At 51.8% G+C, this 16,016-nt stretch overlaps 1 protein-coding gene across 4 annotated transcripts in view; it reads right to left on the bottom strand.

Moving 5' to 3' along the window:
* The window catches only part of GARNL3 (GTPase activating Rap/RanGAP domain like 3), a 125,652-nt gene continuing 109,636 nt past the window's right edge, over window positions 1-16,016 (bottom strand). For 2 of the 4 annotated variants that reach the window (XM_090274747.1, XM_090274746.1), the window contains exons 24-30: window positions 11,460-11,526; window positions 7,906-8,013; window positions 6,131-6,249; window positions 4,146-4,284; window positions 3,150-3,365; window positions 1,818-1,944; window positions 1-468 (exon numbers count right to left, since the gene is read on the bottom strand). In XM_090274747.1, the coding sequence (XP_090130873.1) occupies window positions 291-468; window positions 1,818-1,944; window positions 3,150-3,365; window positions 4,146-4,284; window positions 6,131-6,249; window positions 7,906-8,013; window positions 11,460-11,526 (954 nt within the window). In that variant the 3' untranslated portion in view covers window positions 1-290. Of the gene's footprint in view, window positions 469-1,817; window positions 1,945-2,837; window positions 3,366-4,145; window positions 4,285-6,130; window positions 6,250-7,905; window positions 8,014-11,459; window positions 11,527-16,016 lie in introns of those variants that run through there. The other 2 variants (XM_090274744.1, XM_090274745.1) reach the window with 2 other exon arrangements.

Here is a 16,016-nt window from a genome sequence, read left to right as displayed (position 1 = left end):
TAAGAATGAACATTTTTGATTTATTCAAAGTTTCAATCTAAAACCTCAGTGAAATCTACCACCTGTATTACAAGGGGACTGACGGTTCCAGAACAGAAAGAAACAGGTCAAGACAGATGGCACTGGACGCTAGAGAGGGACCCAGGCTGGCCAAGTGTGCAGAAGGTTTGGTCCAATAGATTGCGGACAGGCTAAAAGCCACATTTTGTTGCGAGAGGAAGTCAGAACTGGTTCAAGAGTATAAACCTCCATAAGAAAATCAAAGGTGGCGAATTGCACGCGCGCTCCGTTTACTTCAAGTCAATCACGTCTTCATCGGAGGAGGCTGTGAGCTGGAAGGGGCTGCTGCCCCAGACAGGGCTGCCTTCTCTGTCCGCCCCAGGGTCCTGGTCAGAGCCTGTCGAGTGGCAGTGTCCCTCGGGATTGGCTTCGGCAGTGGAAGGACTTTCCAAGGAGCCCGACGTGGTCCTAGGAGAGAAAAGTCATTGGGGAGGAGCACTGGGAGCGCCTGGGAGCTGGGCCTGCTGCCTGGCAGTTTCCTGCTCACTTGTGCTCCTAAGCCTGTCTCCTCCTACCCACTAGGGGGGCAGGTGGGGACATGCTGGAGTTACCCCCATCCTGACACAACCTGAGGCCTGCAGTCCCACAGCCCTACCTCACTGATCGGTGTGGGTTTTAAAGGTGACATCGGAGGCGTGTGTGAGGCATATTTACCTCTCTCAAGTGCCCTTTGTGGTATTGTCACTCTTGGCGTCAAAACCCTCCCATGGCCCCAGGGGCCTGAGGCTCAGGCTGAAACGCCTGCCCAGAGGGCCACAGAACCCCTGGGCTGTGGACCCCTCCAGCCTCCTCTCAGCCCTCTGTGTGTCTCCATGTCTCTCTTGTTCAACTCAGTGCTACTTCCTCAAAGAAGCCTTCCTTGATCTGCTCCCCAAAGTAGACAGACCTTCTATCCACCCCACCCCATCACTCATCTTTTTAAAAATTTTCTTACAGTACTTGTCACTGTTGGAAATGATTTAATCTGCTTATTTGTCTATAGGTTTATTGTCTGTTTCTCCAAGACAATGTAGAAGTGCACGAGGGCAGGGCCCTTGAAGGGCTCAGCAGAAGTTTGTCGCATTAAAGCAGGAGTGAGTGCAGCCGCTCTGGGCCAGGCTAACGCTGACTGGATTTGTGAGACTTCGCTCAGCCTCCCCTGGTGTCTGAGACCCTCCCTGCCCGATGCTCCTCTGCACCACCTGCTGCCCTGGAATGCTCTACTTGCTACAATGTCCTTGGTGGCCACCCCCACGGGCCTGTGAGGCCCCTGAAGGTCCTCTCCATGTCCCCGACACCCAGCTCAGTGCCAGGGGCTCTGCGAATGCGTGTGGAATGGACGGAGCACACATGATGTTTGAGGGACACAGAGGACGTTAGGGGACAGATCAGTGGGACTCAACAAGTATCCGCTGGCACGTGATACTAAATTGCCATCCCGAGAGGCTGTGGCTGCTGCCGTTCCCCCCACGAGTGTTGCAGAAGTGCCTTTTCCCGTCGCTCCTACTGAGCATTTTTGTTTTAAAAATACCTCTGTCAATAAGTGTGGTGAGCAGAAGTGTAGAGGTGTCTCGCTGCATTCTGATGAGCACTTGTTGGATCGCGGTGAGGTCACCCACTTGTCGGGCCCCTCCCTAGCAGGCTGTGCTCCCCGGGGAGCCTCTGAGGGGAGCGCGTGCTGACGCTCTGCTGCGCCTGGCCAGGGGCCTCGTGGCAGTGCTGTGACTAGAAGGGCCACCGCCCTGAGCAGGGGCTGCTGGGGCTGCTGTGTTCTTTACCTGTCGCTGCTAGTTGATCTCACTGTCCCTGGCTTGGGACCTCCTTGGCTTTCTTCTAACTGCTTCCGGGCTTTGGATTTGGGCTTTGGTGCTCCTTCTGACCTGGGGCCACCTTCATCGGAGAGGCCTGGATTGCAGGGGAGAATCAGAGGGCAGAGGGTCACCACCAGCGGGCTGCCCCGGAGCAGAAAAGGCCCTTTTCCTCTTGGTGGGGAACTGGTGCATTATTAGCATAGAGTCAGGAAGACGGAAGATAAGGTGTATATTTAAATAATTAGTTTTCTTGGTGGTGGGAGGATTTCCCCCCATTATAAAGAATATAGGTATTGCCAAAAAATTTTAAAACACAAATAGAGAGACTCAGAGGAGTCAAATGAAGGAGGGGAGGCCTACAATCCTATCACTGGCAACTAATTCTGCAACTCAGTTTGGTTCCATTTCGGAAAAGCACAGTGGCTTGTAAAACAGTGGCTGGAGGTCAAGTTTTCACAGGGACTAGCGGGTTAAAAACAGCAATACACATATTTTAAAAGCACAGTGGAGGCCACCAGCTTCCAAAGCCAACTGACCTTGTCAGTGTCAAAGCCTGCGTCCCCGGGGGGCCTGGGTCCCTTTCTCTGTTCAGGAAGCGTGACTGCAGGGCAGGCATGTGCTAAGGCCACTGTCCTTACTGTTTTGCGCCAGGCAGGTCCCAATTCGAATTCTTCCTGCCTTAACACATTACTTCCATTTTCCCTCATTTTGTTTTCACGATTCTGAGCAAATAGTGTTGTAACAATCTAGCCTTTTCACCGCTATCTTGGCGGTTTATGTTTCTCTAGTTCGGTCTCCCAACTGCAGACCGAGAGAGAAGGGCAGAGCCTGCGTCTTGCATGGGTACCACCCACAGACCTGTCCCCACGGCTGAGGGGCTTGGAGAGGTGATAACTGACCCGCACCGCACATATGGATAAACGGGGTCAATTGACACTTTTGGATATACAAATATAACATGTTGTCTCAGAACTGTGGGATATAAGTCCTTCTAGTCGCTTTTCTAGGAAATCATACATATGTAGATACTTATATTTTTAAAAACTGTACTATTTACAAACTGCTTTTTCCCCCCTGGTTTGGGCTGCTTTCCATACCAATAAGTACAGATTAAGACATCATTGTTGGGGTGTACAGTACAGTATTCCTTGGTGTAGGTGCACTGTACTTCTTTATAAATCCCTTACTAAAGGGAAAGTTTCTTTTCAGCTCATTGTTTTTGAGGATCATGAATATCCAAAGATAAAACCAGCTGGTACATTTACAAAGAGTAAAAGCAAAAATGTTGAGAGCCATTACCCAGCAGTTCCCTGCGGGTTCTGCTCGCTATTTCTTTGATCTCCATCCGGGACAGGGACAGGGAGTGAGTGACGGGGATGGCAGCTATGCCCACGCCGATAGCGGTGGGCGGGGTGATGACCTTGGAGACCAAGGGTGATTTCAGAGGTCGCTCGATGCTTCTGCCAACCAGGTTTCGGAGAGGAATCTTGTACAGATTTTTGGACTGAATTTCCCCTGAAATGTGATTTAGAAAAGAACATCAGAACTTTAAGAAAAGTTCATATTGTTTACAAGAGGATCATTTCTGGCATGTCAACCTGGACGGCATGAAGGAAGATTTGGTATCACATGCTGACCTCCTAAGTCCCACTGGGAGCGAGAAAGGGACAGTGCCCAACAGCTGTGTTTCCTAAGGGCACCATTATCATGGGTCAGCTGGATAAAATGCACCCCCACTGGTTACCTGCACAGGAGCAAAGAGCAGATGGTACCCATGAGCAGCTGCGGGGCCCCCAGCTGCAGAGAGGCTGCTTGGGGAGCCCGCGCTTTACTGCAACCAGGAGCCATAAAGGGGCCTGGTGTGGGGAGATGCTGGGAAAAGCGGGGTTCAGGGCAACCGGTGACCACAGCAAAGGCCTCTGGGACTCGTGTGTGAAGCCAGGTAACGTGCAGGACTGGGTGTGCTGAGGAACGTGTAGGTTCTGTGACCATATCCTTGTGGCTATAAAGCCTACTCCGTCGTTAAAATCCTTGAAGGAAAAATAACTTCGCTTGGCAGGTTGGAATCTCTCTCACTCTCAGCTCCCTTCTCCCCACTGAAACAATTTTCTTCATAATGGGGTTTTTGTTGTTGCTGTTACCCCCAAGTTTCTTAAGAATGCAGCTGGTGCATTCTTATACAAGTGTTTTCATGGGTTTAAATAGTGACTTTCTTAGGGGCTAATCACATGTTGATATTTGACCATGAATGGATTACAAATACCCATTAGTAAGACAGTGAACACTGGACTTCACCTTCCTCCAGGGAAGAAGGAAACACGGAAGTATCCCGGCCCGGGGGTGTCTGGGGAGAGTTGTGGCCACTGGCGCCCTTGGAGCTGCCTCCAGACCAGACCTCGTTCTTGGCTGCGGCTGCTGCGAAGTATATGTCCGACTACAAGGAAAGGGAGACGTCAGAGCTGCTGGGTACTGAAGGCTGGGACCCATGGCCGTCCGTCCTCACTCAGCTGCCCCATCGGCGCATCCAGGGTGGGTCCCTGCAGAAAAGCCCGCACAGGCCCTGAGACTGGCCCTGCGTATTCACCCCCCCACCCCGCCCCGCGCCTCTTCTCAGCTGGCTGCCAACACACCTTCTGCAGGCACGAACACAACACGCCCCCCAACAGGACAGTCAGGCCCCCGGAGTGTCAGGACTGAAAGGACGTGGGGACTCAGGCAGGACCACGCAGAGATGGGGAAGTGGGTCGCTCATGCACTGGGTCCACACGCCCTCCCGCCCTCCCAGGTCACGCTGGTGCCGGGATCCAGTGGGGTGATGCTGGAGCCAGCTGGGGCTGATGCAGGAGCCCCGACTTTCAGGGATTTTATAAGCCATTAAACACAGCTGTTATTAAACTTAGATAACTTACATTAAAACCAAGGTGCTAAATATCAAAATTCAACCACTCCTAATTATTTTGCTACGCTTATCATTATCTGTGCTCTTGAGGTTTTTTACTGCCATAGTATCTGAGTGGTGGAAACACTGTCAGTCCTGCTTGGCTCATGGGCACACAGGAGCCCGAAATTAACCACGTGGGACTGTTTACACCCCAGAAACTGGCAAAGCTACAAATCGGAGCTTGATATGTTGACTGTCCAGACTTAATGGGATGGAGAAAATGCTAATAATGAAGATTAAAATTAAAGGTATGTTGAGTCTAACGTTGTAACTGAAAGATGCTTTGGTTTAATGACTGATTGGTATGAGGGTGAGGATCAGTCTAATAGTCAGTCACATATCAGATGGAGTCACAAGAAACTTTCTGGAAAAAGAATTAATGGACTGAGCTGTAACTCCAACTGCAAAATCATTGGCTGAACTGCAGCCATAAGGTTGGCTACAGTTAAGACTTCAGCAAAAAATTAACAAAAGCATTTTGTGAGAGCTAATGGTGAAATCGACTTTAAGATAAAAGCAGTGTATATTTTACATGAAATTGTAAGCAATTTTAATATTTATATGTAATATATAGAATTAACTCATGTAGAATTAACTCTGTTCACAGAGACACACACACATACACACACACACTTCCCAGAGAGTTGGTTCAACCTTTACCGCTGGTGCCATGTTAGTGATGAGGTGTCTCAGTCCCTGCTGCCACAGAACTGTCACCATAGTGGGGCACCTACCACCAGAGGTGCTGCAGGTCAGGGTGGAGAAAGTGCCCCAGGGGGTGCAGCAGGGGACCAGCCCAGGCTGGCAGGCCCAGGGAAGGCTGTGCGCTGTCTTGGGGGAGGGGACTAGACCGTCTTCTGCACATGGCCCAGTGGGCTGACACCGTGGGAAGTCATCTTCCTTCCTGCAGCCTTGGTTTTGCTCAGGTTCTGTTACTAGACCCGGATGACTCAGCCGTAGCTCACGGGATTCAAATTCAAGTTGAGGACAGGAAGTGGCAAAGGAAGAAAGCGCTGACACTGCTCTTAATTTTCTAGGCTTGGATTGTCCTTGACCCAGGCTCTGATGGGGCGTCTCTTCAGATGAGCGCCGCTGGCACCAAACCACTGTTAACGTGACTAATGGGGGGGCTTATGAAGCCCACACGTCCACACGTGAAAACCCAACCGATGAGTCTGCTTTCAGCTTTTCACCTCCTTGCTGGCGTCATCCTGACACCCCAGCGCGTTGCCATCACCTACCCAACTGCCTGAGAGGACTGTCCCCGCTCGCTGGACACCTCCTGGGGCTCGGGGCTCCCGAAGCCCCTCGGACAGGAATAAAACCCCGGCCCACTCACCCGGGAGGCCACGAGCTGCAGCTGAGGCACGACCGCTGTGTGGACCAGGTTCCCGTTCACCACCAGGCGGATCTCCATGGAGTCGGTGGTGAAGGCCAGGAGGTATGGGAAAGCACAGACTGCAAGGCAACGGGGCGTGTCAGCTCCCAGCGCCCCCACCATCTGTGGCTGTGGAGGTGCCGTGACCAGCTCATGCTCACGGTCAGCCTCCCTTCTCTGGAAGCTTCCACCTCTCCTGTTCCTCTGGCTGCTTCTCGTCTCCTTCCATGCGGCGTGCGACCTGGTTCTGAGAGAGCTCCCCCTCCACTGCCAAGCTCCTGCCTCTATCAGGGGAGTGCTGTCTCCACGTCTGTCTGCCCCCTTTCCTCCTGTAGTCCCAGAGCTGATCTTCCGATCTTCCGGGGGCTCACTGCCCAGGTCCTGGGAGACTCACCCCCTTACCATCCAGACTGCAGCGGACACACCCCCTCCCTGGCCCGCATTCGCTCATCATTCCCTGCCACTAGTGACTCCCTTCTCCTCCTCCTGTGTGTGTCTCACCCCTCACTGCCCCTCCCCATGTCCCTCGGGTTCACGGGCTTTGTTGAGATCGGGCCCTCTTCTTGACATCTTTTTATTCTGTTTTTATTTTTTAAGTTTCTTAAAAAGATTTTATTCATTTACTTTTAGAGAGAGGGGAAGGGAGAGAGAAAGAGAGGGAGAGAAACATCAATGTGTGGTTACCTCTCGCATGCCCCCAACTGGGGACCTGGCCCACAACCCAGGCATATGTTCTGGCCAGGAATTGAACCGGTGACCCTTTGGTTCACGGGCCAGCGGTCAATCCACTGGGCCATACCAGCCAGGCCTTGACATCATTTTTATGGCAATTGTGACTTCTGAACACCACAGCTGCCTTGGTTGCCCAGTGATCCCACTTTTCTCTTTTTCCTGGCCACCGCATGCCCCCCGCCTTCACCCAGGCCGCTCTCTCTGCACCCTCCCTGGTGAACCCATCCTCTCTCGGCTGCACCCTGGTGACTCTTTCTAGCCCCCCCACGCCTCTCACTCGATCTCGCAAGTGTGTTGCGCCTTAGAACCTGAAAGCTATTTCACACCGTTTCTCTCTCTTTCTTTACACTGACTCTGTCACTAAGCCAGGCCAGTCCTCCAGGACCTTGACTGTTCCTCTGTTCTCCTGTCAGAACGCTACGATGTTTACCTCACAACAAATACTTTTAAATTGAAGAAAACGGTGCTAACGCAAACGTTCTTGGCTCGGACCTGACTCTCACCAGGCAGATGCCCACCCGTCGATCTTAAGCCACACAGATGGGGCACCACCATGCAGGACCTGACACTTCAGGGGCAGGCAGAGTGCCTGAGTTCCTGTGATCCCAGACTTCTGAGCTCAAAACATACAGCCATGGCGCAGGAAGCGCTGTGCTGCTCCCCGAAGTCGCGCAGCGTGTTAGGACTGCGCATCTTGTTCCTGCATTTTAGAAAAAGGCAAGCGAGGCCCCGAAACGGAAGGCTGCTGAGAGGCAGCCCAGGCCTGGAAGCTGAGCTTTCACTGACCTCAAAGGCTTGCCTGCCCAGGCACTGAGAGTGGAGACAATAGTCCCCAAAGGGGAACAATGGAAGCAATTAAAGAAGACAAAGAACACTGAGTTCCCATAGTCACATGATTTACGGCAATTTAGCAGTCAGCCTGCGTGCGAGTCTGCTTACACAGGACTGAACTGCCCAGACGAGTCTACGCAGGAGAAGAGTGTTACGGTAAAGGATTGTCTTACCAATTGCATGCGGAGCCTGGTTCCAACAGAACTGGAAATCTGACGCAGAGGGTTGAACCAAAAAAGAGCCCCCATTAAATGGACAAACTTTTTTATAGATGCAACTGTCTGCAATGAAACAACAGTGACTCATTTTTGTTGGAGACAACACTTTAGATCACTGCAATTAGAAAAACGAACAACAGGCAACAGGAATAGCATCCTATCTGATCGTTCTTCATAAACAGCTGATGGGATATTACCACGGGGCCAGGTTCTTGGGGTCGGTGCCACGACAGCAATCATGGCTGCTGCTCTGGGAGACTTTACCATGTGCCAGGCACTGAGCTTTAAAAACACTATCGCGTTTAATCTGCGTCATCTTATGAAGTAGACGCTTTTATTACGCTCATTCTACAGGTGAGAAAATTGAGGCGAGAAGAGGTGAAGGCCTACGTGGGGGAGAGCACAGGTGTGCCTGATTGCAGAGAAGAAGGGGCACCTGATGGCAGCCCTCCTGCGAGGCGGGTCACACCCCGAGCCCCACTCAGCAGGACCGGAGTGGTGGGAGCGATATACTCCCCCCTCCTCCCGCCGTTTTACTATGAAAACTTGAGGCCCTGTGTCCATCTCACCTTGGTGAGCCCGAGCTGGCATTAGATTAAGGCCAAGTTAATTCAATGGCCCTGGTCCCGGCCTGCGCTGAGCTCTAAACACAAGCCCAGTGGTTCGGGGCCTCTTCACAGGGAGGATGCTCGTGTAGAAACAGAGGCCCCTTTTATTCCAGAAGCCTGTCGTGTTTTAGCCATGCAATTTTATTTTTAAATTTATTGAGATACAATTTATTTAACATAAAACCCATCCTTTTTAAGTGTACTGTTCATGTTCAACTAATGTGTGAGCGCAGATGGTCCCTGGCTGGGCCTCTCACTGTCAAGGCTCCAGAACCTAACGCGTGCTGGGCACAGAGAAGGTCGTTCACTGCGGCTGGAGGGGGCAGCCTGGTTACCAGGGCGGGGGGCAGGACTCTAGGAACGTCACTGCTTAGGAAGGAGCTCACATGTATGATCTGTACCCCATCCAGCAGGTGGAGGACAGGGTGACAGACACTATTTCCAATAGGAAAACACATTTCTTTGATGAAAAGTCCTTTTATGCATGTAGAAAAGTCTACACGGGTTAAAAATTGGGTTTTGAATGAGTACTCTGATAAATCTGGAAAACAGGAAAAGTAAAATCTTGCTGGGCTTTCCATAGGTCATCCTGTTTAATCCTCACAACAGTCATGAGAAGCAGGTTTGCGCCCCTAACATCACTATCTGGAAGTTAAGACTTCGCGAGGTTCCATGTGGTCACCTCGGGAAGAAGGGGTGTGGGTGAGCTTTTCTAGCTTTCCTTGTGTGATTCATATCAGTAAACACAGAGTTCACCCTTTGCACTAAAATTTCTTATTTGTCTTAAAGGCGAGGTCACTACCATGTGCTGAAGTTACAAGCCAAGTTTTCTTTCTTTCTTTCTTTTTTTTTTTTAAGCAAAGACTGACCCTGGTACTCAAAATAGAGATTAGTTACAAAAAAATAGGAATGTCACTAACATATTGTCCTATTTATACTTCCCCCACTAAAGTTTATCTTGCAAATATATTTCTCTCAAATAACATGTAACTAGAAGTTACAATACCTATTATAAGCTATTTTCATCTGTAACACATCTGAGATAAAATTTTTTCTATATCAAACTCTGATTTCTAGAAGTTATTATTTTGTTTTGTTTATTAATAGAAAGGAACTGACTTAAATGATAAAAACCAGCTTCAAATTCTGGGGCACCTCACTGCAAAGGGCTTTGACTGTTCAGGCATCTGGGTCTGAGACAAGAACATGGCTAAACCAGTAAGTGTGTGGGGATGAGTTACAGAAGAGACCTGGGAAACCGGAAAACCAACTCGTTCTCCAGGGCTTGTTCCCCAGGTAGCATCGACCTTCTGGGAGAAAGAGGGAGATGGAAAACCCAAGCCTCATTCCTGACCCAAACACATGGGAGGAAGGGACACAGTTTGGGACAAACAGGTGGGTCTGGGAACCTCTGGGATTGCCTAGGCCTGACCCACGTGGGGTCTGCAGACACAGAGATGACCTTCTGCTGGCCAGCGGATCTGGGAAACAGACCCCCACAGGTCCTGTGCGGAGGTGAGACCAGAAGATGCGTGAACCCCGGGGAGATGGGTGCGGGACCACACCTGGCCCCGGCCGGCCGCCCGCTCCGCCCGAGGAGCGCTGCTGCTTGAGTAGAGCGGGCTTCGGGTGCAGCACAGAGAGGGTGTCAGCCACGTTTGCTTCCACGCCCCCTCTCGTCTGCGGCACCGTTCTCTCATTCTAAAAACCTGCCCTTTCTGCCCGAAACCTCTCGCCCACCTAAAGTCTCACCCGCCTCTTCATAAAATTAGAAGGAAAAAAACCTACATCCGTGTTTAAAGCATTCTGTCTTAAGTTTTTCTCATAGGTTTTTCAGTTAAGTAAAAAGACCGTACTGTAAAGAGATTAACATCTTGTGTAAGTGACTTTAAACATGGGACCCCTGTGCCCCTTGTCCCCAGAAGCCAAGGACAAAGGGCCACAGCGGCCTGGCCACCCGAGCACTGGCATCTGGGACCCGCGCTGGCCTGTCTCTGCCACCTTGCGGGGACCCTTCTCGCCCACTGTCCCACTAGGACTGGTTGTTTGAGGAGGGCTTAGACAGAGCTGCGGCCAAAATGTCCTAAAGGAGAGATTTCCTGTTGGAGAGGCTGCTGCGACTCCTCCTCCCAGAGTGTTCCCCATAAAGCTTGAATTCTGAGATGATGTTTTCCAAACCAATTTCTCTATTAATAACTGGCTTTCCCATGCTTATTAATCAAAGATTAACTAATCAAAAATCTCTCCCCCATGGGATGTAACTAGCATTGCCACTCTACATTAATTCAATTCTTGGCTGAAAAAATATGTTTCCCTGCTTTAGTTAGACTGGGCAGCCTTAGCCGCGAAAACACGTTACTATTTTTAGCTATAAAAGATCCTTTTTACTGTAGCATATCAACTTTCAAAATGCTGAAAATCCTTAAAGGCCCTATTTGGCACTTCTGGTCCGTCCAACCCCGCCCTGACACCTGACTGGCTACCTAGGACACCGGATACCTAGGTAGAGGCTGATTTCATTAGCACATGAGAAACAGCAAAAAGGAGAACAGCAGCTGCATGACCTTGGGAAGGGCAGTTCGCCTCTCCCGCCCTCGGGTACCTTATCTCCAAACTACAGGTAATAACATACCTGAGGATTAGAGACAAGGGCTACAGTGCATTGAGCGCAGCACGTGGCACGCAGTGAGGGCCGCCTAGGCGGCAGCCGTGGCCCTGTCACCCCCACCGCCTGGAGACGGGGCTGCAGGTGTGGGGCGCACTGGGAGACCCAGGAAGGACGCCATATTCAGATGCGCCCTGCTGTGCGGTGACGGCCACGGGAACAACACGTAAGGGAAATCTAAGGAGAAGGCCCTTTAACCCCCCCCCCCAACAGAGAGGCAAACGCGGCTCACTTACAGTTGTAACACAGGAGCAGGCCGGCCTCCCCGTCTTCGTACACGTCAATCGCTGCAACAAAATGAACCTGCAATGACAACGGGCGGAGCTCGCGGGCGGGCCGGGCACGGACGCCCTCCAAGACTCCCCGAGGGGCGCGTGCCTGGCGCGGGCCCCTGGCGCCCCGTGAACTCAGGGCCTGCGAGGCGCCCCGCCTCTCCGGCAGCCCCAGGCCATGTAGCAGCCGGGGTTCCCATACACGGGCCCCTTCTTCCTCCCCCGGGACGTGCCCACTGTCTCTCACCCCCGTGAGCAGCTCTGTGGCAGGCATGTCCACTCCCTCTAGCAAAGGCCTCATTTATGGGACGTGCCCTGTTCCCCACGCTTCTTCCTGTGGGTTATTCATTTCACTCCCACGCCAGCCCCGGGAAGGAGGTGCTTTTACACCCATTACACAGGTGAGGACGGCAAGGCTCAGAGAGGCGAAGGCACGCCAGTCCCTCACCTAGTGCTGCAGCCCAGGGCTGAGCTGGGCCCCTCCTGCCTTACACATGGGGGGCCTGAATCTTAAAACCACCGGGGCCTGTCTTCACTTCTACTCCCTCTCGCTCGCCCTCATGGCGAGGGACGCAGCAGGACGCGATGGGTGCAAAGGGTGTCAGGAGACCCAGTGCTGTGACCTGCGCAACCCCATCTCTCGGGGCCTCAGTCTCTGCATTTGCGAAAAGGATGCTCCATCTGATGATGTCCTCGGTTCCTCCTCATTGCCCAGCTCCGACCCTCTAAAAACCGCCTTCTTCTTGCACTTCCTCACCTGTGTTCAGTGCCCGCAGCCTGGCCTCCACACCATCACGGACACTGACAAAGATCCCCTTCTCCCCAGGCTGGAGGCCTCTGGCCGATGCCCACCCCTCTGTCTGCGTCTCCACAGGCTCTGACATGTGACATCTCCCACCTGTCCTCTCTCCCACTTCAGATCATTCTTCCATTTCTTGGCTCTTTGCTCACTTAGAAAAAACCCCACCTTATTAGCTTCAAATGTTACTTGGTACCTTTTGCGACAGCATGGGTGGACCTGGAGAGTATTATACTAAGTGAGATAAGCCAGGTGGCGAAAGACAAATACCACATGGTCTCACCTATAAGAGGAACCTAATGAACAAAACAAACAAACGTGCAAAATAGAACCACAGGCATGGAAACAAGGGACAGGCTGACAGTGACCAGAGGGGACGGGGGAATCACTTCCTCCTCAGGTGTCCTGGTACTTGTCAGTGTGATGACATTTATCTCAGCCAGTGGGCATGTATGTGGTCACTCTGCCCGACTGTGAACTCCTGCAGGAGAAGGGCCAGGTGCACCAGCTTTGTAGTTGGGACCTGATGTCCCCATCATGCTTTGTGATGTGGTTGTGGAGGCCACTACAGTTTAGGGGCCTGGCCTTCAGAGTCTGACAAGTTCAAGTCTGCCCCTGATAGTTACCAGCTGTGTGGTGTTGGGTAAATAAGCCACTCCTCATTTCTGAGCCTCAGTTTCCTTTTCTGCAAAAATGGGGATGTGAACGGTATTTCTCCCAGACTGTGGGGAAGGTTTTGGGAGATGATGCCTATGAATTGCTCTGACACGGTGCCAGGCCATTCAGAGGTGCTGTGTTTATTACAACTACGGGAGGGTGAGCCTCAGTGGGGAAGGCGGGACTGGACGGCCTGGTAGTTTGGAGGTGAGGCTGTGGATGTGTTTGGGGTGGCGATGGGTGAGCAGCAACGAGGCAGTGACAGGATGGAGGACATCCTGGCAGCTGTCCAGACAGAGGGCTCTGCATGGCGGCAGAAGTCAGCAGGGCAGTGGCGGCATCAGGTGGGGCTCTCAGGGACTGTCCCAGGACTGTGCTGACAGGTGGACAAGTTCAACTGTTTTCAGAGGTTCAGGCTGCGGGGCAGGCAGTGGCAGAGCTCCAACCACGGGGCTGGCATCAGGGCCAGGGACCACAGCTTAGAGCCCCCCGATTCCTCCTGAGGGCTCCATAGCTTCTCGTCAGACCTTTCTTAACACAGCGGTGAGCCCCGCTTCCTGATTCGATGCATAAGTCGGTCTCCTCCCTGGTGAGGGGCCCGGCAGGAGTCAGTCTGTGTGACATCGTTTCTTGACCAGGTGAGGATGTGTGAGCCAACTAGAGAGCTTAAAAAAATGCATATCCTGGGTTCTCACTCCCAGGGATCTGGATATAGTAGGTCTAATGCAGGACAGAGGCACTGGCTTTTTAACTTGTATTTGAATAAAAAGAAGTCCTTTTTACTGGCATTTAAAAGTGATAAAAGTAACATATGGTGGGAGTGAAAATTCAAAACACAGACTTATAACAAGTGAAGTCTGCTCCCTGCCTTCCCCAGCCCCAGCGGAAAGGTGAAGCCCCTGTTGGGACAGTGATCAGCCTTACTGTGTGATTCGGGGTGAGCTTCTAGTTGGGAACCCCGGGGGACTTGGGCTCAGCGAATAAGCCAGAGACCTGATCCCGTTCCCAGGTGTGCGGTTCCTTCCAGAAGAGACCTTGGTTCTGGGAAGGAGGCCAAAGCTGGCTGTCGGAGCTGGGGCAGTAGGTCACAGGCGGCCTGTCGTAAGATGAACTTGGGGCTGACTTTCAGAATTCTGCTGTGGGGCTTCTTGAAGCATGTCTTCGTTGAAGCTAGGACTATCTCAGACCCGGAGGTGGGGTTGAAGCCTGAGATGGGAATCGAGTGGGCTGGGCAAAGTGGAGAAGAGGAAGAGAAGCAGGAAATGCGGCCACAGCATCCCCACGGGGGCCGCGTTCTCCCCGGCCTCCACGGCTGGTGCTGCAGAAACGCTCAGTGAGGACCCAGTCCTGATCCCGTGGGCTGTTTCTGTCTTAGGGATTTGAAAATACGTTCTTCATGGCCTTTTCCGTTTCTCCAGGGCTTCTCACCCCAGTGAGACCGCAGAGCCCTGCAAAGGCGAGGCCCTGGGTCTGAGCATCTCTGTCACTCAGGGAAGGGCTGAAACATTTTTTAAAAAGACATTTTCTCTTAGGGAAAAGCTTTGTATCTTTCTTCCTCTGCAGCTTTCTTTTAAAAAGCATATTAAAGAAAAGAGAAAATTTTAGAACCGTTCCTCATAGCTTTCAGAAAAAACATGGATGTTATTAAAAAAAACCTGTTTTTAACTCAATTGTTCCTGGGTCTTTATGTATCTTGGAAAAAAAAAATCCACAAACACTCTAATGAATTATCAGAATAGGAAATAGAGGCAAAAAATTATAATCACCAGATAAAGGTGCAGTCGTAGGAAACTAGTTGCCAAGGAAAGGCCTGACTGAACCAAGACCTTTTAGGCCATGATTTTCCTGCCCCTTTGGCTGGTCTCAGAGTCTGAAGAGCAAGAAGCAGCAAGAAATTTTTGGACCCAAAACCTAGGTATGTGCCCGGACCGGGGATCGAACCCGCAACCTTTTGGTGCACGGGGACAACATTCCGACCAACTGAGCCACCTGGCCATGGTGGGGCAAGACATTTTAAAGGCCAAATGGGGCCCTTCCTCCTCGGAAGTTAGGAGGCGGGAAGCGAAGACAGGTTCCCAGCTGCTGGGCTGGATGGGTGGCGCTCCTGACTTTCAATTCGGAAGAGTTTCAGGATAGACTCATTCTACTGGGTCTGTATCAGCCTCACCCAGGGGTGGGGGTCAGGGACTTAAAAACATCCAGTTTACTCCAGAATACAACAAGGACGCCAGCCTGTTAAACCAAGCACGCCATGGTCCGGGGACAGCCAACTGACCTGGAGTCTGCATGATCCTTCCCCATGTGGGCAGCTCACCCTCCCCTCCACCCCCCACTCTTATTAGGGATTTCTGGACCCAAGGGTAGGTAGGACGACGACCACGCCCAGCTTGAAGCAGCCAGAGGAGCACGAGACCTTTGCCCATTGTCCTTTATCAGATTATGAAGGGTCTTAAGTCTGAAGGCAGAGAAGGAAAACTCTGACTCCAAAAAACCTCTGCTGCCTTGCGGCATACCTCTTCAGGGGAAAGGCTAAGGGAGTAAACCCCGACAGAAAATCCGGAGCCGGAGTCCCTAAGGCGGTTTGACGTTGTAGTCACCACCGGCAACTCCTGCGGCGCACCTGAAGCCAAGCTGTATTGACTCCGTCTTTCCCTTGGACCCTTCAGCTGCGAAGAGAGGGGGGGTCTGCTGCATGGGCAACAGCAGACCCTCCATATCACCCTGCCCAGGCTCTGTAGCTTCAGCTTCACTGGAGAGGACACTCCAGCATCATCGCAAGATGTCGATTCAACACGGGAGGAGACAGATACCGTGTCACTCCCGAGTCGGACTGCACAGCCATTTTCGGTGGTGCAGATAGACTCTTGGGAAGCTACACCATTGTCTCTCGAGACGGACGGCTGCCGAACCGAACTGAAGTCTGAAGGGGGGGGAATTGTTATTTTTTTGTTAAAAAAATTAATTATCTAAAAAAAAAAAAAGAATAATATATGAAAGGGTGAAGCCAGAGAACTTGTATGTAGGACCCATGGGCATGGAGGGGGGCGGAGGGGGGGTGTAGGATT

Source organism: Furipterus horrens, unplaced genomic scaffold (genome assembly GCF_987537825.1).
Source record: "Furipterus horrens unplaced genomic scaffold, mFurHor1.1.pri manual_scaffold_4, whole genome shotgun sequence".
Lineage (NCBI taxonomy): Eukaryota > Metazoa > Chordata > Mammalia > Chiroptera > Furipteridae > Furipterus > Furipterus horrens.
This window is presented reverse-complemented; position numbering and strand designations above follow the sequence as displayed.